Source organism: Salvia splendens, chromosome 12, assembly GCF_004379255.2.
Source record: "Salvia splendens isolate huo1 chromosome 12, SspV2, whole genome shotgun sequence".
NCBI classification, from domain to species: domain Eukaryota; kingdom Viridiplantae; phylum Streptophyta; class Magnoliopsida; order Lamiales; family Lamiaceae; genus Salvia; species Salvia splendens.
The window spans coordinates 1,317,074-1,342,716 of NC_056043.1; the positions used below are offsets into that span (position 1 = coordinate 1,317,074).

A 25,643-nucleotide genomic window follows, 5' to 3' on the forward strand; every position below is an offset into this window, starting at 1 on the left:
AGCTACTTTCACGACAAAACCACATTGGTTGACATTGATATATTGGGAGTCTAACACTTCAATCAATCCCAACAATATCTATTCCAATGTGATTTCATTAAGTCCTTTTTTCTATATTACATTAATTTTGTACTATTAATGTTTCACTAAACATTTGATACATTCAGTTTATTGAGTTCAAATAGAGCATTTCCAAAAAATATTCATACAATAGATTCTCGTTGACTTTGAGAAAAATTAAAATGTGATTCTTACATTTTTACTAATCCATATATTATTGCATTTTTTTAAAGTATGTTCTTCCTACCTTTTTCCATATTCCTTCATTCAAACTTCTTGAAGTTTTCATGATAACATCCTCATTCCAACTAACTATAGATTATTCAAGACAATAAAAAGAGTAAATAATCTAGAAAATACCGTTGACTTTATAAACACACATATTTTCGTGGAAACTAGATTTGAATTCCTTTTGTCACAAGTTATTCCCTTGATTAATTAATACTCCAACTACACTAGATTTCCACTATATATCCATTTCATTTAATTAATCATCTCATCAATTCTCATTACATAAAAACCATCCTCTCTAAACCCTCATTACATAAAAATCATCTCTCAAACCCTAAACCCAAAATCAATCTCTCTCTCTCTCTCTCTCTCTCTCTCTCTCTCTCTCACACACACACACACACACACACACACACTCTTCAATGGGGTCCAAAACAATATGCATATGTTGCATATTATTCATTCTACTCTTTGCCTCTCCATTTGTCATTCTAATCACCCTAGCTTATGTAGGTGTGAAGCCAAGATTCTACATTCAAGAACTCTACATTCCATCCCTCAACACTTCAAATTCTCTTACACACAATTTTTCAAACCCCAACACTTCCATAATCATTGACCTCAAATTCAAGAGAGAGATCGCCTACGTCGGACTCCGCTACCAAAACATCAACCTCACTCTCTACTATGGCCCCAACCGTACCTCCGTAGGCAGCGCTGTCGTTGCCGGATTCAAGCAGGACAAGAAGAAGGTGGCACGCCGCAGGGCGGTGGTGGACGCTCGGGGCTTTCCGTGGGAGGAGGCCTTTGCGAGGGTTTCGGGCGGGCCGGGAGTGGAGGTGGCGGTGGAGGTGGCTACCGGATATATGCTGCGGCAGTGCAATGAGGATGAATGCTATTATACGGAGGCGAAGGCGGTGGTGGTGGCGGCGGATTTGGTGGTGGATGGCTCCGGTTTGGAGGTTTCTAAGAAGCCTACAAGACTTAAGAAAGTAGTATTGGTTTGAAATTGAATAATGGAGCCATTAATAAATGTTTCAAGTGTTTTAGTAAATGGTTTCTCAATTAAGCTAATTTAAAGTTGATAAATAAAAGGAAAACACCCAATATTAGGACATTTTTATAAATTATTACTCCCTCCCCCGTCTACGAAAAATAGAGCACATTTGTCATTTTTGGTTGTCCACGAAAAATAGAGCACATTTAAAAAAGGAAAGTTTTCAATAACTTCTCTCTTACTAATAATATGGACCCACATTCCACTAACACTACTTCTCTCTTGTTTTATCAATTCTACATTAAAACTCGTGTTATTCACAATGTGTCCTATTTTCGTGGACGGAGGGAGTATGTAATCTTGTAAATATTGGAATCGGTCGGTAACACTGTTTTCTGACGGGTTCTAGGAGAGTATCCAACAGTATGTACCAACTTGACCTAATTTTCGGAGTCAAAATTTGAAATATATATGAATGATCGAAAAGATTTGTTGGTTGTTTGTGTTTACATAAAGGAAGAGGGAGCGATGGAGTTTAGTCTGTCAATTTGTTTGGTACTCCCTCCGTCCATCTGTAGTAGAGACGTTTCTTTTCGGCTTGGGATTTAAGAAATTGTGTTAAAAGTGAGTTAAGTGAAGAAAGAATAAAGTAGGAAAGGAAAAAGGTAGAGAGATGAAGAGAGAATCAAGTAAGAGAGAGTAAAGTAAGAGAAAATAAAAGTTGATGTTTTTTACCAAAATAGGAAATGGCTCAGCTACAGTGGGATAACCAAACACGCTCAAACTCAAACGACGTAGTTTTGAGTTTTAAGAAAATGAACAACTAATTAAATACTACTACTACTTAAGTTTATAATTAAGCCCTTTGACATGATTTAGTTTTTTCGATTAATCTATTCACCGACTATAGGTGTTTCACACGACTCAATGTCTCAATCCTATATATATATTCCGATTAAATCATAACTTATAATCTGAACATATACTGGTTAGCTTATGCATATTCCAATATTTCAGCACATCAATTTTCTAGAAAGTTTGGTGTGTGTTTGTGGAATTGTGGGTGTGTTCTGGTTCTAGTTGACTAAATTATAAAACTCCAATTTACAATATGTAAAATACGTACTAAGCATTTCGCGGCTAATACTTTTCAGCAATTGTTTGGCAAATATAATCAATTTATTGAGTTCTAAATTCTAATATAGCATTATCAAAAAAGTATTCAGAGATATTTTGAAAAACAATGTGCATGCAACGGAGATATCCACTAAATCAGTTGAATGCTATATTTCATCTTTCATGTCATTTTAATTAAGACATCTAGAAAAAAAAAGAGTCACCTTAAATAGAACAGAGAGCATACTTGTCACTTAAAAGAAAACAGAAAACAGAAAGAGCATATTACTTTTTATATTTTTATTGTAGTTTTTATGTTCTAACTTTCTTCTTTCTTGTTGAATTTAAGTATTAAAAAGTGAATAAAAACCATTGACTTTCCTAAACACATATTTTCTTGGAAACTAGGTATATATTTCTTCTCTCACAATTCACAAGTCTTATTAGTTATACAAATCAAATTATTCCTTCGAAAATAATTAACACTCCAATTTACAATCTCCATATAAATACAACAATACCTTCACTAGATTTCCTACATATATCCATTTCATTTACCATCAATGGGCTTCAAAACTATATGCATTTGCTTCATTTTTTTATTCCTAACCATTTGCTCTCTAATTGTGATACTAACCACCCTATCCTATGTAGGTGTGAAGCCAAGATTCTACATTCAAGAACTCTACATTCCATCCCTCAACACTTCAAATTCTCTCACACACAATTTTTCAAACCCCAACACTTCCATCATCATCGACCTCAAATTCAAGAGAGACATCGCCTTCGTCGCACTCCGCTACCAAAACATCAACGTCACTCTCTACTACGGCCCCAGCCGGAGCTCCGTCGCCGTCGGCAGCGCCGTGGTCTCCGGATTCTCGCAGGGAAAGAAGAAGACGGCCCATCGAAGGGCGGTGGTGGACGCTCGCGGGCTGCCGTGGGAGGAGGCGTTTGAGAGGGTTTCTCGGGGGTCGGGGGTGGTGGTGGGGGTGGAGGTGGCTACCGGATATATGCTGCGGCGGTGCGGCGAGGACAATTGCTATTACGCGGATGCGAAGGCGGTGGTGGTGGCGGCGGATTTGGTGGTTAATGGCTCCGGTTTGGAGGTCTCTAAGAAGGCTAAAAGACTTGAGAAAGCATTGGTTTGAACATTTTGTCATTGTACAAATGTTTCGAGTGGTATAGGGAATGAGTTTTTAAAATTAAGTTAATTTATGTAGTAGTTGATAAATAATATCCTAAAGTTTGGGACATTTTTATAAATTATTGTCGATTGTATATATTCCATTAATTAGAATCATTCAGTAATACTCCATCCGTCTCATAATAGATGTTACACTTTCCTTTTTAGTATGTTACATTTCTTTTTTTGGAAAAAACTCCATCTCACATTAATATAAATATATTATTTTCTCTCTCTACCTAACATACAAAACAACATCTTCTAAAATCATATGTCATTCTACAAATGTGTCATCTATTATGGGATGGAGAGACTGAGAGAGTACTATTTTCTGACTATAATCCTTCGGTAAACCCACCTTTTACTTAGGGTTAAATCCTCTGCTGCGCAATTTTGCGGTCCTTGGTTTCCTAATACAACCATATATGTTTCTAATTTCTTCCATTTTTATTGTTGTATTAGGAATAGTAGGTGTTGTTTTGCGAAATTGCGCAGTAGAGCAGAGGATCCCCACCTTTTTTACTTATGGATGAATGAATGCATTCATCCTAGTATAATTTTGATTGAGAATTATGATCAATTCTGCAAGATATGTGAGATTACGGAATAATTTATGAAAATGTTCAAACATTAGAATATAAAATGATCTATTGCTTTCAATGTACCAACTTGACCTAATTTTGGAGTCAAAATTTGAAATAACATGATTTTGAATGATCGAAAAGATTTGTCGGTAACCTTTATTTACTTCAAGGAAGAGGGAGCAGTGGAGTTAATCTGAACTAGTTGGTAACTTAAAAAATTAGGTATTTACAATTTATTATCGAAATTAAGGAAAATTACTTAAATCTACCTGTAAATTGACTAAACGACGTAGTTTGAGTTTTAAGAAAATGAACAATTAAATAGCCTTAGCTTGTGACAAATAAGCTTCGATTACTATTCATCGACTCAATCCTAAATTTTCCAATTAAATCTGAACATACAGTTTAGCTTGACATTCCAATTTTTCAGCACATCAATTTTCTAGGTAACTTAGTGTGTTTGTGGAATTGTGGGTGTGTTATAGTTGACTACATTTTAAAACTCCAATTTACAATTTATAACAATATCTATTTTAATCTAGGTAAGTCTTTTATTCTATTCGACATTAGTTTTTTTTATTGAGAATTTGACATAATCAATTTATTGAGTTCTCAATTGTTATATACACGAATTAACAAAAAAGTAAATGAGCATGGAGATATCCACTCAATTTGGACATGACATGATATATCCATTTAAGAACATGTCTGAGTTGTGAATGCTCTTATTAGGCCGATCTGGTCTTTTTGTGGAGTAGTTCTTAATCGAACTCACCCTACTGGTGGTCTGTGAGTTTGTGACGATTTTTTTTAATTATATAATAATTTGAGTTCAAAACAGGATATAAGTTATAAAATAAGTTTTAAGTTTTTATATTTTTTCTTTTTAGATTGCTAGATTAATACTCTTTAGTTCTCTCCCAATAAAAATGAAATGTTTTTCCTGTTGGATTGTTACACTAAAAATGAAACGTTGTTTCCTAAAATATAAACAACATCATCTCTATTTTTTCATCTATCTTTTTACTAACTTAGAGCATCTCCAGTGGGCGGATGTCCCACTCGGACATCCACTAGGACATCCCAAAAACACCTCCTGCCACGTCACTAGGACATCCCACCCCATTGCCACATCACTAGGACATCCCCTGCATAATCCGCCCTTCCCACTAGGACATCCCGCAATAAAAAAAATCATAAATTCACAAATAAAACAATTTACGTTTACGGAAAATAAAATTTGACCGAGAATACGAACGGGAAAAATTAACAACTGCATCGGAAAAAACATACATGATTTAAAAAAAAAAAATTAAAACGGGACGTCCGACCGGACGTCCGACTTGAAGCCACAGTGGCGGACGTCCGCCCGCCCGTCGCCGGGACGTCCGAGGACACCCGACGTCCTCACGGGACGTCCGTATCCGACCTTCGACCTCCCAATGGCGGACGTCCCGGTCGCCCTTCCCGGTGTCCGACCGGACGTCCTACCGGAGGGGCGCCATAAGAGATGCTCTTACAACACAACGCTATATAAAATTTCGTGCCGAAATTCAAATATTTCATATTTATTGAGATCGGATGGATTAGAAGTCAATGATTCCGCCTGATCTCGAGATGTGTTCTCGTTGACTTTAACCCTTATATTTATATTGTAGTTTTGTTCTAACTTTCTTCTTTCAAAGTAGATCTAATAATTAAAAAGTGTAAAATACCACTGACTTTCCTAAACACATATTCGTGGAAACTATATATTTCTTCTGTCACAAGTCTTATTAGTTAATATATTATTCCTTTGAAAAATTAATACTCCTATTTACAATCTCCTTATAAATACAACACACCACCTATATATCCATTTCATTCATTCATCATCTCATCATATCTCAATTGTAAATACCAAATATCCTCTCTATCTCTCAGTCCAATGTGGGCCAAAACTATATGCATTTGTGTCATATTATTCATTCCAATCATATGGTCTCTAATTGTGATACTAATCACCCTATCTTATGTAGGTGTGAAGCCAAGATTCTACATTCAAGAACTCTACATTCCATCCCTCAACACTTCAAATTCTCTCACACACAATTTTTCAAACCCCAACACTTCCATCTTCATCGACCTCAAATTCAAGAGAGACATCGCCTACGTTGAAATCCGCTACGAAGACATCAACATCACTCTCTTCTACGGCCCCAACCATACTACCTCCGTAGGCAGCGCTCTCGTTGCCGGATTCAAGCAGGGTAGGAAGAAGGTGGCACGCCGCAGGGCGGTGGTGGAAGCTCGGGGCTTTCCGTGGGAGGAGGCCTTTGAGAGGGTTTCGGGCGGGTCGAAAGTGGAGGTGGCGGTGGAGGTGGCTACCGGATATAGGCTTCGGCGGTGCAACGAGGATGATTGCTATTATACGAAGGCGAAGGCGGTGGTGGTGGCGGCGGATTTGGTGGTGGATGGCTCCGGTTTGGAGGTTTCTAAGAAGCCTACAAGACTTAAGAAAGTAGTATTGGTTTGAATAATTAATTAATTAATTAACACATTTTTATTTCTACAAATGTTTCAAAGTGTAATAGTGAATGGTTTCTCAATTAAGTTGATGAATAAATGGAGAAATGGCATTTTATAACCTTATATTTGGACATTTTTATAAATCATAATGTAATCTTGTATATACTAGAACCGATCGGTAACACTATTTTCTGATGGATTCTTTACGTACGGATGCATGATTGCATTCGCCCTAGTTAAATTATGATTGAGATCTACGATCAATTTTTCAAGTATTATTTTGTACCTTTTCAAATTAGTAATTTTTCGTAATTTTTATTTATTTTTTACTTGTACAAATATAATTATTATAGATCTTAAACTAATGTTCTTTAAATCCAATTACAAAAATATCCCATAACTATCATACTATAATATTTGTATATTTAATTTTAAAGTTAAGATTTTTGTTTAAAAACACTTTTCCATAGTTAATTTAACGGTATATAATGTTCAATTTATGCTTTTTATTCACAAAAATCTACTATTCCTACTATTTTTTAAATTATTTTGACTTAGTATTTTTTTAACTTATATTGCTAATTCTCTAATTATTTTTCTCTCTCATTTTTCATCTTTTTATTGCAGTTTGAATGTTCATATCTAATTAAGTGTTTTTGGCATTGTTGACACTAAAAATATAAAACGATTGTTAATATTAATTTGGACCCTCCTATATATACAAAAATCTTGGGTCCGCCATCGGGCAAATTAGATTCGATTATACTATTCATGGACTATTTTCACGCAACTCAATCCTATATTTTCCGATTAAATCTGAACATATACTGGTTAGCTTATGACATTCCAATTTTTCAGCACATTAATTTTCTAGGAAATTTAGTGTGTTTGTAGAATTGTGGGTGTGTTCAGGTTATAGTTGACTATATTTTAAAACTCCAATTAACAATATGCAAAGTATCCACATCCCACCAGAACTTGATGATGTTCACTTGTTGAGGCTCTCTTCTTTAGTTGATCTGCAGAATAAAAAAAATAACAATATCTATTTTAATCTTGGTATAAGTCGTTTATTCTATTCGACATTAGTTTTTTTTACTGAGAATTTGACATAATCAATTTATTTAGTTCTCAATTTTAATATACACATAATCAATGCTCTTATGCCGATCTAGTCCTTTTATACTCCCTCCGTCCCACTTACATACTTTCCTTTTAAATTGTCCCAACAAAAATTGCACATTTCTATTTTTGGTAACTTTCTCTCTCCAATTAATACAACCAACCACTTTTTTCTCTATTCAATTATATATTCAACTCTCATTCTCTTTCCATTTAATACTTACACCTATCATTTCTCTCTCAAATTAACAACTTAAACCAACGACTTCTAAAATTCCGTGACGATTAAGGAATGTGTCATCTTAGCCGGGACGGAGGGAGTAGTTCTTCATTGAGCTCGCCCTACTGGTGGCCGGTTGGTTTGTGACAATTTTGTTTTGATTATAAAATTATTTAAGTTCAAAACATGCTTTAAGACTTAAGAAAGTAGTATTGGTTTGAATATTGGTGGAGGTGGCTACCGGATACATGCTGCGGCGGTGCAACTGAGGATGATTGCTATTATACGGAGGCGGCGGATTTGGTGGTGGATGGCTCCGGTTTGGAGGTTTCTAAGAAGCCTACAAGACTTAAGAAAGTAGTATTGGTTTGAATATTTTTATAGGTTTGTGTTAAAATGACAACACCTCTTAAAGTGACAATATACCACCATTTCTAGCCAATCATTTGTACACATGGACGAATAATCAGCTGCCATGTGGCAATCATAAAAAACGCTCTAGGGTAAATTTTCTCCGTCTACAATATCCAATATGCTAAACTGCAATTTTTGTCCGTCTGCAATATCCAATACTCTAGATTACAATCTATATATTGCAGTGTAGCGTTTATAGTATTGCAGGCTACGTGATGTCACAATGTCACTTTAAGAGGTGTTGTCATTTTAACGCATGTACAAATGTTTCAAAGTGATATAAGGGGATGAGTTTCAAAATTAGGTTAATTTTAAAGTTGACAAATAATATGCCAAAGTTTGGACATTTCTTTACTCCCTCTTGTCCCACGTTACTTGTTTCATTTCTTTTTTGCATTCGCTTTGAAAAAATGATACTACTAGTTGAAGTGGAGAGAAAATAATGTAGAAAAGAGTCTTATCGTTCGTATTCTTTTTCTACTTTAACTATTTATTAGTATAATTTTTATAAAATGAATGCAAAAAAGAAGTGACTCAAGTAACGGATAAAGGGAGTAAATTATTATCAATTGTATATACTCCATTAATTAGAATTAGGTAGTAATGCTATTTTCTGACGATTATCGGTTGGGTAAACCACCTTTTACTTAAGGTTGAGATATTAGGAATAGCAGGGCTGCTTTGCAAAATTGTGATATAAAAGATTCTCACTCTTTTACTTATGTATGCATGACTGCATTCGTGCTAATATAATTCTGATAGAGAATTGTGATCAATTCTCCAAGATATATGAGATTACAGAATAATTTATGAAAATGTTCAAACATTAGAATATAAAATGATTTATTGAAGTACAAACTTGACCTAATTTTTAGAGTCGAACTTCGAAATAAACATGCCATGATTTTGATTCTTTGAATGATCGAAAAGATTTGTTGGTAACCGTTTTGAAGTACAAACTAGTTTCGATTATACTATTCATCATATAGGGGGTGTTCGGTTTGCAAGATTGTATTCGGGATTAAATATGTAGTGTGTTTGGTTCATGAGATTCAATACCACAATTCAATCCTAGATGGATAATCATGGGATAATTAGTCATAGCTAACCAACCCCCCTATGACTAATTAAACACGAATTGACGGATTACCTACGAACAAAGTAGTAGGAAAAAAACAATTAGCGATAGACACCAATCCATCGGTACTCACCCGCGTTGGTGACATGTTTAACGACGAACAAGTCCAGTGGTGATATGGAGGTAAAGTTTGTCGGGATAGCGTCGACGACATTTTACCGATGGTTTATCACGGACATCGATTATAACGCCACCATCGATTATAAATATACGTCGGTCAGTGAGCCCTGTTATTTTGTTGTGTCTGTTAGCTACATCCTCGACTGAAGAACGATGCATCAGCTCCTCTTGTTCCACCGAGAACCGGCGCAGTTAGAAAAAACTTACGAAGAGTTTCAGAATTGCAGTTGAGCCTGAGATTAGGAGGAGATACAGAATTAGTCCATTTTCTCAATAATCTATGCTACACATAAATCCTAATCTTGAACAATTCACTTTTTCAATTTCAGAGCAAAACCAGATGCGACTTCACATTTTTTCACATCCTAAATTCTGCAGTTTAGCAAAATTGCGTATGTGTAAGCAAGCTACGAGTAGCACAGCCACGGAAACGAAAGAAACTAGAGTTATAAACATGGTTCTTGAACTATCAATGATGTCTACTGCTTGATAAAGTAACAGAACAGTGTAAGTAAGAAGAGATGAAACCATTACCAATCAAGATGAGATGATTCCCCATCCTATTTACGCTAGTTCGCAGTGCGGTTCCCATAATTCCAACACGAAAACGGGGAAAAATGAGGCAATCCCAACCCGGCCCCATTCTCTGTTTTCTCAACTTCTGTACACTCATTCGCCTCCAGCAAGGTATCCACATCCCGCCAGAACTTGATGATGTTGAGGCTCTCTTCTTCTGTCGATCTCTGCAGAACAATCCGAGAAGCATACCCTTTCTTCCTCATCTGTACACACAACTCCACGGGGTTATTCGCAGTGAGTGTAACCATGTACAGCCAGCCCTTATCCGACAAAAGGTCGTCCGCGACTGGCAATATCCTATCGATAACACGCCTCCCATCCTCTCCCCCGGCCCAGGAAGAGGCGATTCCGCGGCAACCAACCTCTGCATCCGGAGTCGGCACATAAGGCGGATTCACCAGCATCACGTCCACGCTTCTGGCCAAGCGCTTCTCCAGCCCCGATGCAATATCCGTGTGCACGACCTCAGCAAAACACCCGTGCGCGGCTAGTGTTTCGCGCGTCACTGTGGTGGCGTGGGGGTTTATGTCCGTTGCAACGTAGTACGAGCCAGAGCACTCTTTCTCGAGCAGCAGAGCGAGTGAAGTGATGACGTAGCCACTACCGCAGCCGATTTCCATACAAATCGAGGGACGGTGGTCGATTAGGCTAGCTCGATCAGCTAGCAATGCATCTACCAGTGCAAATGAATCATCACATGGATCGTAAACCTCAGGGTGTGAACTCACGAGCTGAATTCGAGCTATGTTGGAGCGCATCGTGCATAAATCTAGGGAGAGACCACTGAAACAGAGACGAAACCGGAATTGAAAGCTATATTTCAGAAACTAACGGAATCAACGTGAACAAACATTGCAATAGAAATAAAAACAAACAAAAGCATCGATCTTTATTCAAAACACACACCTAGGATTCAATTTCGATTCAAATTAGCAGAAGATATGTATCCAATAGCAGCACCAATAAAAATGATGGATTTCTGTCGAAGTACATTTCAGCGGGAGAGAAGAAAGAGATGAATTACCGGCGACGATGAGATGGCTGCCGTTATATCTGAACGAATTGCGCCGCCGCTACGGTGGATTGTTAGATTGTATCTCTGAACGAATTGCGCCGCCGGTAGATTGCTGGATTTGGGGACTAGGGCTTGTGATTTTTGATTTGGGAATTGTATTGAGTTTGGGGAAGAGGAGGGGATTACTTTTCCATTTTTTTAGTTAATAATTTATTAATGGAGTATTTTCATTTCTTTTCCCTTTTAATACTATTTTTAAAGTTAAAAATACCTAATCAAAATTAATAGGAGTATTACTATGCATAAAGATGTTTTGAAAATTAATAGTAGTAGTAGTAGTACTCCCTTTATTCATTACTTTTTGTTCAAAAGATGAACGTAAACAATTTCAATAAAATAGTAGTAGTTGGTATAAGAGTAAAATATGAGTCTCATTTTAAATTTGTAATCAATGCTTTATTATACGAACGGTAGCAATAATTGAAATTGAACTGATGCTCGCCTCGAGCCACGACCGACACACTCGAGGCTCGCCACTGAACTGTTGCTTGCTACAGTCAATATGCTCAACGTTTGAATGTCCAACATGGAATAATAGTTTAAATTTGAACTGATTCTCACCATGCTCGACACGAGCACACTTTAAGCATGTAGTCGATGCTCAAATCCGAGTAGAACATGTCCAGAGCCTTTGTCCTAACGACAAAGAGCTTAGACATTATTGTAAGAGATGCCGAGTTCGAGCCCTCTTGACATCAGTTGTAATTGCCTCCTATCTATATAGTATAGGAGTTTATTTGTAATCTCGTCCTTTAAATAGGAGTTAATTTTATTTTTTTTAAATCCGAGTAGAAAATGTATGGTGGTGGATAGTTTTTGTCTATCATTTTGCCTTATGTTTTATGTATAGATTTTAGTCCATATATTTTGTATTTATAATGTGTATATTCATATACCATAGTAGTACATTATTACACAATTACTTATCCACATTAGGCACATCAACTCGTGCATTACACAACTGCTTTTTATTTATTTATATGAGAAAAGAAAAAGCCATTCTAAAATAGTCTCTACGTTCTACTGAAGATGATCAACTTTCCTTTTGAGTGTTACAACCAAAATAATCCATTACTAAAAATGGAAACAAATTTATCTCTACTTTGTTCTCTCTCTTTTACTTTACTCTATCCACTTAACACATAAAATAAAGTTGAATAAAATCTCGTGCCGTCCAAAGAATGAGTCATCTTCCTTGGGACGGAGGGAGTAGCCAAATTTCACTACTCTAAATTCCAAAATGACAAAATCATTATTTTTTGACACCAAAACAGACTCAATTCAATCTCACAACCCTAAATATGAACTATTTAGTTTGTCTCGTACTTTCTTAAACTAGAAGACTCAATTCAATCTCACAACCCTAAATATGAACTATTTAGTTTGTCTGACACCAAAACAGACTCAATTCAATCTCACAACCCTAAATATGAACTATTTAATTTGTCTCGTACTTTCTTAAACTAGAAGACTCAATTCAATCTCACAACCCTAAATATGAACTATTTAGTTTGTCTCATACTTTCTTAAACTTGAAGGTACGAGACAAACTAAATAATTCATATTTTTAAGAGAGGGATCATTTCAATCTGACAACCTTCTCATCCACCTCCTCCCCCGACCCATCGACGCTCACCACCCCTTCCACCACCACCACCTTCCTCTTCATATACACCCCGCACCGCCGCAGCTTCACCGCCATCGCCACCTCCACCGCAACGTCCACCGTCAGCCCCCTCGCTATCCTATCGAACGCCTCCTCCCACGGCATCCCCCACGTCCGCAGCACCGCGGTCTTCCTCGCCGTCTTCATCATCCCCTGGTAGAACCCGGCCACTGCGCCCTCCGCCACCGCGGCGCCGCCGTAGGAGAGGGTGAGGTTGACCACCTGGTAGCGGAGGCCGTTGAGGGGCATCGCGTTCTTGAGGCGGAGGTCGATGAAGACGAAGGTGTTGAGGCGCGTCGCGTTGGAGGGCGCGGCCACGTTGATCGCCGGGATGTAGAGGTCCTCGACGGAGATTCTCGGGTTGTGGGTTTTCAGGCTGAGGGAGATTAGGGAGATGGGGAGGGCTAGGATGATGAGGCATGTCCAGATGCAGCAGCAGCATGCTGCGGCGTCGCCGTCACTCATTGATCTTTTTGTGTAGGAGTTTATGTATAACTTGTGGGACGAGTATACATATATAGGGGAGCACTAGGACGCATTTTTAATTATAGGATGATGTTACGAACTCAATTCTCACATGGTTGTGAGAACAACTGGTGTGAGATATATAGACTAAGAGCCGTGACCCACGAAGTGATGGCCGGGCAAAGGAATCCGTCGTGATCAACGTGGCCGTGGCCAACGAGGAAGGGTCGAATGTTACGGTCGGTTGTGAGAACAACTGATGTGGGGTATATAGACTAAATGAGCTCTCTCTCCTAACAGACTAGTCTTTTGGGATGAATTCTTCTGTTTGGTCTGTATCAGATGAGTATAGGGTTAATTGTCTATAAAATAATAAAAATAGTATTGTTTATTATGAAGGTTTAAAATTTTCAATTGTCCTATCTTTTCTTAGGCTCAAGAGGACATTGTTTAGTCATCTACGTCGTCATATTAATTCAAGTATACGAAGCTATTCGTCCAAATAATGAAAATTTTACAAGTGTGTGCCAACTAGCATCACATTTGACCGTAAAAAACCATCATATATGAAACAATCCGAGAATTTTTTAAACTTCTTGATTTGTCATTCATAAATCTTTTGTGCAATTAGATTCAACGTGCCGTGAAACATAATGATAAGTTTGACATTGACGTCGTGGATTTAGTTTTTGAATTGATATAATTATGTTTACCATAACAAATAAAGTCGATTGGTGAAGTTCACAAGTTTGTTATATATTCATATTATTTTCCTAATGTTTCTATTGTATAGTAGTAGTATATAATAAATTGTTGATCATACCGATTATTGTAGCTCCATGAAAGAAGTTTTTCAAATTAAATTGATAAATTTATATTTGTGTTCAACTATGTCAAAGAAAAGTTAAACGGGCTAGCAATTTTATAAACATAGTTCTTGCATCTATATAAACTACTACTAAAAATATTGGCATGCAAACAACAACATTATTTATGAAGATTTCATGTGATGAAATTACTAAAACAATGTAGTATTGGAAATAGTGTGACAGCTTGATCAAAAAATGGCGTGACAGCAAATAAACTAGTTTTATTTGTTGGCCGGCCGTTTGATTCTTATCCCAAAATCTTTTACTAATACATTTACGTTCGGTAACAAGATTTTATACAATTTTATTTTGTGCGTTAATCGAAAACAAAAGATATATACTCTCTCCATCTCCTCAAAGATAGATTAGTATTTTGGGTTGTTTCCTAAAATTAGATCAATTTTAAATATGAAATTTTTTTCTCTCTCTAGTGAGGTGGATCTCATTTTCCACTAACAATACTCTAATTACATTTTTTTAATTTCACTCTTATTTTATTAATTATACATTAAAATTTATATTAGTTTAATATTAGCCTATTTCGCCAAATTTGTTGGTTTCTGGGATTACAAGATAACAAAACCGGGCGTAATACAACCCAAAAGAAGGAATACAAAAATGAACTGAAGTTACAACGAAAATGAAACAACTAAACCAGTATGCTATGACAGCCGAGTCGAGGAGGCCTCTTCCCGCAAGACGAGATACGCCCCGGTAGTGCTCTCGGTTTGGCGTGTCGTCCCCAAAGGTAAAACGGCTACGTCTCTTCTGATGCAGCACCGCAATCAGCAGAGCTCCGGCGAACGAGATGGAGGAGAGGGCAGAGCTTCGACAGAAAGACAATGCAGGGAGAGGGAGAGAGCTCATCATGGCAAAAACGTAACCGACGTCGGTTACAGGCGTGTGGCTGTAATGTGCCACCCGTGTGTGGAGCGTGTGGATTTCTCACGTGGCAACCGTGACTGTGCCTCGCTTGACGACGTGTCAAGCCACTTGGATTGCTGACTCGGCGGTGGTCCAAAAAGAATAGTTTGGGCCAAGCACCAAGCCCAAAGACCACCCAAAGACCAATTGCCAAGTCCAAGTCCAAGATCAAGATCAAGATCGAGATCGGGATCGGGCTCGGGCCCGAGGCCCGCGGCCCGCGACCGCGAGCACGAGCACGGGCTCGGGCTCGGGCGGGCGGGCGGCGGCGGCGGCGCGCGCGTGTGCGCGCGTGTGGGCTCTTTCACCCATCTTGGTCCACTATAATTATTAAGTAACATAAAGTCACTTAATTTATACACATTAAAGATGTGTTAATCCTCCAATGTGGGATAATTAACACTAGTTAATTATTCCCTAAGCTCCATCTCCAAGCTTTAATTAAAAGCTAATTATGCCCAACTTTAATCCACTATTTCTCACTCACCGGAAATCGGATTTGAGAAAGTGAATATACTACATTTACCTACGTAAAATGTAGATCGACGCTATGTCATTTAATTTCACAAAATTAAATGTCTCGTCACATTTATTATTTGGTCAAAATCCATTGACCGGGCATATTTAATCCATGATTTTTACAATCCCCCACATGAGTGGAAATAGCCGAATGCATATGCATGCAGACACAAGCTCAACCCTCGCGAGGTATATAAGCATAAGGATAGGTAGTTGTTGACTTTGAACCCTCCATAGTCGACACCATCGGATACACAGGCGGCTTAGTAGCGCGATGCTTTGAACTAATCCCCCACGGCGTGCACCGAGACAATGGTGTTAACGCTTAAACACCTCAACCTCATCCGTTCTCACGTTTTGTGTCCATTGCGGTCTTGGACACCACTTTGGATTCATAAGTGCATTTTTTTATGAAGCGACCACACTTCGCACTTACATAGGTGATTCTTAGTCAAGTACCTTGCCATACTTGGTCTCTTTGATAATTCCATCTCTTTGAGATCCTTAAGAACCATTAAAAGTCATAGACTTAGCCTTTACCACTAGGCAAGCTCTCCAACACTCTATTGCTCTCTAGGGAATAGATATAGTTGAGTGTTTCTCATGAACTCTCATAGCTTAGTTGTCCCTTTGAACCAAGTTCTTGGGATCTCCAGTCATCATGGTTGGGTTACCACTATGACAATTCTTTAGTTTGTGGATTTCAAACCCATTCCCTCTAGCAACTTATTCATTTGATCACGGTTTAACCCTTTGGTTAGCGGATCCGCTAGATTATCCATTGACTTCACATAGTCAATTGTAATCACCCCTGTTGTGATCAAATGTCTCACGGTGTTATGTCGTCGACGTATATGTCGAGACTTACCGTTATAGAAACCATTGTTTGCCCTTCCAATAGCCGCTTGGCTATCGCAGTGAATCAGCACTGGTGGCACTGGCTTAGACCAACATGGAATGTCTTCAAGGAAGTTCTTAAGCCACTCGGCTTCCTCACCAGCCTTATCCAAGGCAATGAACTCCGATTCCATTGTTGATCGGGCTATACATGTCTGTTTTGTGGATTTCCACGATACAGCACCACCCCCAATAGTAAAGACGTATCCACTTGTCGAAAGTGAGTCTCTATTATCGGATATCCAATTGGCATCACAGTACCCTTCAAGTACCGGGGGGTATCTCGAGAAGTGTAGCCCAAGATTTTGAGTGTGTTTTAAATATCTCAAAACCCTCACAAGAGCTCTCCAATGCTCTTTGCTTGGATTGCTCGTGTAACGACTTAACTTGTTCACGGCACAAGCAATGTCAGGTCGAGTGCAATTAGTCAAGTACATAATGCACCCGATGACCCGTGCATACTCTTCTTGTGCAACGGGCTCGCCTTTGTTTTTGCTCAAGTGAACGTCGAGTTCAATTGGAGTCTTAACCGGCGCGCCATCATAGGCTTTGAATTTATTCAATATCTTCTCAACATAATGTGATTGAGTTAAGATGATTCCATCATTCGTTCTTAGAATCTTCATTCCAAGAATTACATCGGCTAGACCCATGTCTTTCATGTCAAAGTTTCTCTTTAACATGGCCTTTGTATCGTTAATTACTTGAGTGTTGCTACCCAAGATTAACATATCATCAACGTAGAGACACACTATAACATGACCGTTATTAGTGCTCTTGATGTAGACACATTTGTCGCACTCGTTGATTTTAAACCCATTTGATAACATCACATTATCAAACTTCAAGTGCCATTGCAATGGCGCTTGTTTCAATCCATATAGGGATTTCACGAGCTTGCATACCTTTTTCTCTTGTCCAGGTACTACAAACCCTTCGGGTTGTTCCATGTAGATTTCGTCTTCTAGTTCACCATTCAGAAACGCGGTCTTTACATCCATTTGATGAATCTCGAGATTGTGCAATGCAGCAATAGCGAGAAGCACCCGGATAGATGTAATCCTTGTTACAGGTGAATAGGTATCGAAGAAGTCATGTCCTTCTTTTTGTTTAAAACCCTTTACTACTAATCGGGCTTTATACTTATCAACTGTTCCATCGGCCTTAAACTTTCTTTTAAGAACCCATTTGCATCCTAAAGGTTTAGCACCTTCGGGCAAATCAACCAACACCCATGTGTGGTTTAGCAAAATTGAATCAATTTCGCTTTGAACAGCTTCTCTCCAATGCAGCCCGTCTGGGCCAGCAAAGGCTACTTTTATCGATGTTGGTTCTTCATCCAACATGAAAGCAATGTAGTCAGGACCAAAAGTTTTTGGTGTTCTGACTCTATTACCACGTCTTAGTACTGTATCTTTTGGATCGGGCCTTGCACGCTTGCGCGATTCAGGTTCCGCATCTGTTGATTTAGAACTAGTGGCTTCTTCTTCCACTTGTTTAGAACTAGTGGCTTCTTCAATTCTTGTCTCAGAATTGGTTGATACCTTTTCCTTATCTTTGCAAGGAAAGGTATTTTCGAGAAATACAGCATTCCTCGACTCAATTGTTGTTCCTACTGTGATAGTCGATATTTCAGACTTGTGAACAACAAATCAATATGCACTACTGTTAAGTGCATATCCAATGAAGATGCAATCAACCGTCTTAGGTCCGATTGTAACTTCTTTGGGCGGAGGAACCATCACCTTTGCCAAACACCCCCACACTTTGAGGTATTTGTAGGATGGCTTCCTTCCCTTCCACAACTCATAAGGAGTAACATCTTTTCCTTTGAGAGGGATTTTATTCAAGATATAGTTTGCTGTCAAAACAGCTTCCCCCCACATGTTATGTGGTAATCCTGAACTGAGTAGCAGTGCATTCATCATCTCTTTTAGAGTTCGATTCTTGCGTTCTGCAACACCATTAGATTGTGGTGAATATGGAGCAGTTGTTTGATGAATTATACCACTTGCGTTGCATAACTCCTCAAACGGGGCTACATATTCGCCTCCTCTATCGCTTCGAATCATTTTGATTTTACAACCAAGTTGATTCTCAACTTCGTTCTTATAATTTTTGAACGCCTCTATTGCTTCATCTTTGCTTCTTAAAAGATAAATGTAGCAATATCTTGTGCAATCATCTATGAAAGTGATAAAGTACTTTTTACCACCTCTAGTTTGCAACATCTTTAAATCACATACATCCGTGTGAATTAATTCAAGGGGTTTTGTGCTTCGTTCAACCGAGTGAAACGGCACTTTAGTCATTTTTGCTTCAAGACAAATTTCACATTTATCTTGGATATCCAATTCATTAGCCTTTAGTAAATCTAAATTTACTAATCTTTTAATGGCTTTTGAATTTACATGTCCCAATCTACAATGCCACAAATTTGAAGACTCAATCAAATAAGAGGAAGTAGATGCTTTATTCTTATTGGCCAATGGCTTAGCAACACTTCGAGTTGCTACACTAAGCTTGAAAAGCCCATCGGTTACATAACCTTTTCCGATGGATTTTCCAAACTTATACAAGACAAACCTATCGGACTCAAATACAAGTTTAAACCCTTTATTAACTAGTATTGATCCTGACACTAGGTTCTTGCGGATGTCCGGGACATGCAGCACATCCTTCAAAGTGATAGTTAGGCCAGACGTCATCATGAGAATCACGTTGCCAACGCCGAGGACTTCGGACGATGCTTGATTCCCCATGTTGATCTTCCTCCCTTCAACAGCAGTGTAGGAGGCAAACTTGCTCCTGTCGGAGCAAACATGAGCAGTAGCGCCGGTGTCGATGTACCAGCCTCCCTTGTTATCAACAAGGTTAACCTCTTCAGTGACCACTGCAATGAGGTCGTTCTCATCCCAGTCCTTGAACTCCTTCTCAACGACGTGGGCTGCCGGCTTCTTCTTCTTGCTGCGGCAGTCTTTGGCAAAGTGGCCCGGTTTGCCACATTTGTAGCAGTCGCCTTCAAACTTCCTTGAAGGCTGCTTTCCCTTCCCTTTGTCGTTTGGACGGTTTGGGCGAGGGCGTTTGTTGGAGGGACCGCCCCGCTCCAACAGGTTGGCTTTGGCTTCATTTGGGGTGAAGCCCTTAGCCTTTTGATCACTTTTGCGCACGTCGGCCTCAATGCGCAACTTCACGATCAAGTCTTCAAGGGTCATCTGCTTTCGCTTGTGCTTGAGATAACTCTTGAAGTCCTTCCAACTTGGAGGGAGCTTGTCAATGATCGTGCACCTTAGGAACTTATCGGGCAAGGTCATCCCTTCAGCCACTAAGGAGTGGATGATCATTTGGAGCTCTTGGACTTGCTCCATGACGGGTCGAGAGTCGATCATTTTGTAGTCCATAAACTTGGATGCTACAACTTGTTCCGTCCCTGCAGCATTATCTATGCTATACTTCTTTTCTAGGTTTTCCCACATTTGTTTAGATGTGGTTACATTGGAGTATACATTGTACAAACTATCATCTAAAGCACTTAGAATGAAATTTTTACAAAGGTAATCTCCTTTCCTCCAAGCTTCATAATCTGCCATGACTTCGAGCCTAGTCTCTTGGTCGCTTGGTGCGGGCGGCTCGTTCTCCGTGAGGAAGTTGGCGACGCCCAATGTTGTCAAATAGAACAACATCTTTTGATACCACCTCTTGAAGTCTGATCCTCCAAACTTGGGTGGTTTCTCGGCAGGTGGCATCATTCTTGGTGCCAAAGGTGCCGCAGTTGGTCCTTGGAAGGAACCAATTCCGTTGCCCCCGAAGGAGCCAACAACATGGTTGGGCATAGAGCCCCCACCATTCATGTTCGTGTTGGGCATAGTGCCCCCCACATTCGTGTTGATCCCGGAAGATCCAACACCAGTATTGAGCCCGAAGGCACCAACACTCGATCCATTAAAGGATCCGAAGGAACCACTAAAAGTGGAACCAACCGAACCACCAAAGGTGGAACCAGTGGACGCCCCGAAGGGGTTGTCCCAAACCCAAGGGACGGTGGATGAGGCAGCTGGGAAGCCGGGGGTTGGCATCATCGAGGGAATCGATGAAGTGTTGACCGGTCCAGTGGTCGCCATGGTGGAGGGAATTGCGGCGGTGGCGTTGGCAGCAGCAGTGTTGGATTCCGTCGACATCTCCAGCAAAAGGTGTTAATGTTTCGGAAGTTTTAGTTCAGTTTAGAAGTTCAAATTCCTTCAAAGGCAAGCTATCTCGTCTTGCGATTGTTGGTTTCTGGGATTACAAGATAACAAAACCGGGCGTAATACAACCCAAAAGAAGGAATACACAAATGAACTGAAGTTACAACGAAAATGAAACAACTAAACCAGTATGCTATGACAGCCGAGTCGAGGAGGCCTCTTCCCGCAAGACGAGATACGCCCCGGTAGTGCTCTCGGTTTGGCGTGTCGTCCCCAAAGGTAAAACGGCTACGTCTCTTCTGATGCAGCACCGCAATCAGCAGAGCTCCGGCGAACGAGATGGAGGAGAGGGCAGAGCTTCGACAGAAAGACAATGCAGGGAGAGGGAGAGAGCTTATGCAGAGAATGCTTGTAGGTGTGTGTCCTAATGCAGTGGTATGGCTAGCCTATTTATAGGCCAACCACCATGCAGGGTCAACCAGCCATTGAAGGCTCATCATGGCAAAAACGTAACCGACGTCGGTTACAGGCGTATGGCTGTAATGTACCAAGCCCAAAGACCAATTGCCAAGTCCAAGTCCAAGTCCAAGTCCAAGTCCAAGTCCAAGTCCAAGTCCAAGATCAAGATCAAGATCGAGATCGGGCTCGGGCCCGAGGCCCGAGGCCCGCGACCGCGAGCACGAGCACGGGCTCGGGCTCGGGCAGGCGGGCGGCGGCGGCGGCGGCGCGCGCGTGTGCGCGCGTGTGGGCTCTTTCACCCATCTTGGTCCACTATAATTATTAAGTAACATAAAGTCACTTAATTTATACACATTAAAGATGTGTTAATCCTCCAATGTGGGATAATTAACACTAGTTAATTATTCCCTAAGCTCCATCTCCAAGCTTTAATTAAAAGCTAATTATGCCCAACTTTAATCCACTATTTCTCACTCACCGGAAATCGGATTTGAGAAAGTGAATATACTACATTTACCTACGTAAAATGTAGATCGACGCTATGTCATTTAATTTCACAAAATTAAATGTCTCGTCACATTTATTATTTGGTCAAAATCCATTGACCGGGCATATTTAATCCATGATTTTTACAAAATTTCTATCCAAAAATTCAAACGGTAAAATTAGTTAATCAGAGTTTAATAATTCATACAGTTAATTAGAATTTATTATTTTTCATTAAAAAATTGTTTCTCAATTTTGGCCGATATTCCCATATAATGGCATATTCCTATCACCATCAGAGAAATGGTGCTGTAAATTTGGTGGAAAATATGTGGTGATATTGTCACTAATACCTAAGTAACAAGCTCAACTCTAGCGTTGGCTACAAGGATATAGTTAAAAATAATTCTAGAAAAGTTTATAGTCGTTGGCTATAGAGAAAATGACATTAATGTTTTATTAAAGGGGTATTTTGATATTAATCGACCCAAACAAAGGTGTAGTTTCGTGGAACAATCTCATTTACGCTATTACACGTAATTTCGTGTAAATTATGTAACATGTAGAGACATCATATATATAGTAAAAATGGCTAGTGTATTTTTCTCTATATGGATAGAACTCATTTTCCTTTGCAACATGAAAATGTAAAAAACACCCAATAATTATACTCCCTCGTCCACCAAAAATAGTCAAATAAAGTCCGTCAAAAATAGTCAAACTGATAAATGATAGTACGTGTTTTAATGTGAAACTAGAAAAATACAAAAAAAGAAAGAAATAAAGTGTGTAAAGTAGGAGAAAAATATAAAATATGAATAACGTATAAGAGACAAGAGACGAAGATAAAAAAAAGTAATAAATTTAGAATAACTGGAAGTACTTTTATGTTTATACCCATTTTATTTTTACTATCTTAAATAACTTATTTAATTAGATATTATAGTTACTATATAGTACTCCATCTGTCCCTAATAATTCGTCACCATTTGACCCGGCACGGGTTTTAAGAAATGTAATAGAAATTGTGTTGAAAAAGTTGGTGGCATGTAGGTCCTATTTTTATATATTAGTTTTATAATAAAATGTGAGTGTAAAAGATTTAGTGGAATGTAAGGTCCACTAAAACAAATGGTAAAAGTGAAATGTGACAAATTTTTAGGGATGGACAAAAAAAGGAAATATACGACAAATTTTCAGGGATAGAGGGAGGGAGTGTATAACAAAGTTTGTTTAAATTATGATCAATCCTATTATAAAATTTGAAAATGAAATAACTTAATAATGAAATTTCAATTATTTGCAAGTGTTCTATTCGTCAACAAAACCACATCACACTAAAAACAAAATCGTTTTATTTGAAACGGTTATTTAAGCATCACCAAAGATATCGTTTCGTTTTATATTAGGACGAGATAATTGGAAAATTTAGAATTTCGTGATTAAAATTCTAGTATTTTTTCAATCCTTCGGAGGTTGGTCAGAATCTACCCTCTATTATGATATCATCCCATTTAATCACTCTACGTGAACTTGGCTGTGACATTTCCTATATACAGACCTCTCTCTCTCTCCCTCTCTCCATGGCCGGAGGAAGTGAGCTCTGTCTCTGGTTAACCGGTGGTGGCTTTGTGACGATACTTGCCGCAGTCAGTTTCCTCGTTCAGCAAACCGTCCACCTCCCCGGGCCCCGTTGCTACCTCGAACAGCTCTACGTCCCAGCGCTGGACGTCTCAGCCGCGCCGCCGCCGCAAAGGGCCACCAACTCCACCACCACCAACCCCTTCCTCTTCTTCGTCCTCGGCCTCGAGAACAACCTTCAGATCCGCAGCATATCGTACGGAGACGTCGCCCTCACCTTTTTCTACGGCCGCAAGGCCGTCGCCAACTACACCGTCCCCGCCTTCTACCAGGGCATGATGGCCACGGCCCACCGCCGCGACGTGGTGGAGACGCGCGGCCTGCCGTGGGGGGACGCGGTCGGGGCGGTCTCGGCCGGCGGCACGGTGGGGTTCCGGGTGGAGCTGGCGGCGCAGCCGAGGTTTAAGGTGTTGTTTTGGTATTCGAAGGAGAAGAAGGTGAGGATTCTGGCGGACGTGGCTGTGGATGGCACGGGTTTTAATGTCGGGGGAGATGATGTCAGGATGCGTAAGCTGAGTGACTCAGCTGCTTCGGGGACTGGGATTAGTGTTATGGTGTCGTTCATCACACTTTTCGTTACCTATTATTCAAATTTATCATTCCAATTTTAAGCTATGGCGGATACAGATCCCACCACATCGCTAGAAGGGCTTTATTGTATTTTAAAATTAAGTAAAAAAAAATACTATGACCACCTTGTTTGTACGGATATATTATTTTTCTTTATGTTTTCAGACATTTACTCAGTGGAGTGTTATGAAGTACAGCTTCTTTCTTATTCAGCATCTTTGTTCTCAATCTTCATTTCTATTGTAAAATTCCTTTGATCTATTGAGTTGACAGGAATTTCTATTTTTCATTTATTTTCGCATATATGCGATCGATTGTTTATGGAGAGTGAATTCCTTATTTGGTTCAAATACTACAGATTCCTCATTCGATTATACTGATTGGATTTTTAGGTGAAGTTTAAGGATAGATTTTCAATTTCTTAGTTATTTCCTTGTGGATTTTGGCGATTTCAATTCTATTTGTATTTTGTTGATGTAGTTTTGTTACTTATATTTGCCCTCATTATTTGCAGATTTGTTTGTATTTGTTTATGTTGAGAAGATTCCATTATTTGCAGATTTACTCTTGTATGAAAAACTTGGAGAAGTTTTGAAAGGGGTAAGAATTCATTAGGTTTTAGTGTTTAGGGTGTAGTATGTTGCAAAAGCTTTTGATTTAGTGAGATTTATGTGCTTTTTGAGCTCACTGATTTTAGTTCTAATGTGTGTTTATTTTTCTACTAGCCTTAGGAATCAGGCAATCTTTATTGATATTCGGTGTGATTGACGTACGCAATGGTAGTTCACAGAAGGCGAAGGCTTCCAAGTGTCTCAGGGACTTCTTTAGTGAATTACCAGACCCAAATCCTCGAACATATCCTGTCCTTTCTTCCTTTGAAAGATGCTATTAAAACGGCCCTTCTTCGAAGATTTGGTGACCTGTGGCGCGGGATCCGAGTTCTTGACTTCAATAGCTGTTACTACCATTACTATGATGGGCCTGACCACGACACGGATCACTCTAATGAGATATTTACAAATGTAATCCGCCGTGTTTTAGACCTCCATGACAACTCTACACTGGATAGAGTAAGCCTCAGGTTCTGCTTTCGTCTCACTTACACGATAGAGGAGCCACAAGATCCTGATTCAGCTCATATTGTGGAGTGGGAGGAGCGTACATCAGCTGAAATCGAGAGGCTGATTCGCTATGCTATTAGTAGAAAAGTCAAAGTTTTGGAACTTGACTTAAATGGGGACGAGTTTGTGGAGTCCTGGGATGCCTACTGTCTCCCTGATGTCTTGAGAAGTGACGACTTAACGTATCTTAAGCTAGTTGCTTTCGATATGACATCCTGCAATGGGATAGATTTGATGTCACAAAAAACGTGTTAAGGCTTCTTTCCCTTAACGGCAATCGACGACTCCTCCCGTCGTCCACGAACGTCCGGCGCCCTTAACAGAGGGTCGGCGGAATCTCTCCCGAAGCAGCTGTGCGCGAGATCTCTCGTCGGGCAGCGTGAATTCGAGTGTTTCTTGATAGTAAAGCAACGTCAAGTAGGGCAATCAAAATCTTATTATTATGTCGAATGAAAAATATGGCCCTATTTATAACCTATGGACCATAGGTTT

General features: G+C 39.3%; 5 protein-coding genes across 6 annotated transcripts; 3 read left to right on the forward strand and 2 right to left on the reverse strand.

The window, feature by feature from the left end:
* Window positions 1-6,058: 6,058 nt before the first annotated feature.
* On the forward strand, window positions 6,059-6,800 carry LOC121758427. Its single transcript, XM_042153832.1, has one exon. The coding sequence runs from the start codon at window positions 6,102-6,104 to the stop codon at window positions 6,687-6,689; it is 588 nt and encodes a 195-aa protein (XP_042009766.1). The 5' UTR covers window positions 6,059-6,101; the 3' UTR covers window positions 6,690-6,800.
* A 2,464-nt stretch (window positions 6,801-9,264) lies between these two features.
* LOC121756805 (methyltransferase N6AMT1-like) lies at window positions 9,265-11,484 on the reverse strand. Of its 2 annotated transcripts, none has more exons than XM_042152199.1 (3): window positions 11,300-11,484; window positions 10,231-11,058; window positions 9,265-9,929 (listed from the first exon to the last, which is right to left on the reverse strand). In XM_042152199.1, the coding sequence occupies exon 2, from the start codon at window positions 11,031-11,033 to the stop codon at window positions 10,266-10,268; it is 768 nt and encodes a 255-aa protein (XP_042008133.1). In that variant the 5' UTR covers window positions 11,034-11,058; window positions 11,300-11,484; the 3' UTR covers window positions 9,265-9,929; window positions 10,231-10,265. The 2 variants fall into 2 exon arrangements, with proteins under 2 accessions (XP_042008133.1, XP_042008134.1); XM_042152200.1 differs by having other exon boundaries at window positions 11,182-11,484.
* A 1,445-nt stretch (window positions 11,485-12,929) lies between these two features.
* LOC121759120 (protein NDR1-like) lies at window positions 12,930-13,481 on the reverse strand. The gene has a single exon (XM_042154619.1). The coding sequence runs from the start codon at window positions 13,479-13,481 to the stop codon at window positions 12,930-12,932; it is 552 nt and encodes a 183-aa protein (XP_042010553.1).
* A 9,854-nt stretch (window positions 13,482-23,335) lies between these two features.
* On the forward strand, window positions 23,336-24,733 carry LOC121759122 (protein NDR1-like). The gene is made up of 3 exons (XM_042154621.1): window positions 23,336-23,967; window positions 24,545-24,630; window positions 24,728-24,733. Exons 1-3 carry the CDS (start codon window positions 23,403-23,405, stop codon window positions 24,731-24,733), a joined length of 657 nt encoding a protein of 218 aa, XP_042010555.1. The 5' UTR covers window positions 23,336-23,402.
* Window positions 24,734-24,806: 73 nt separating this feature from the next.
* LOC121759124 lies at window positions 24,807-25,406 on the forward strand. The gene has a single exon (XM_042154622.1). The coding sequence runs from the start codon at window positions 24,807-24,809 to the stop codon at window positions 25,404-25,406; it is 600 nt and encodes a 199-aa protein (XP_042010556.1).
* The last annotated feature ends 237 nt before the right edge of the window (window positions 25,407-25,643 follow it).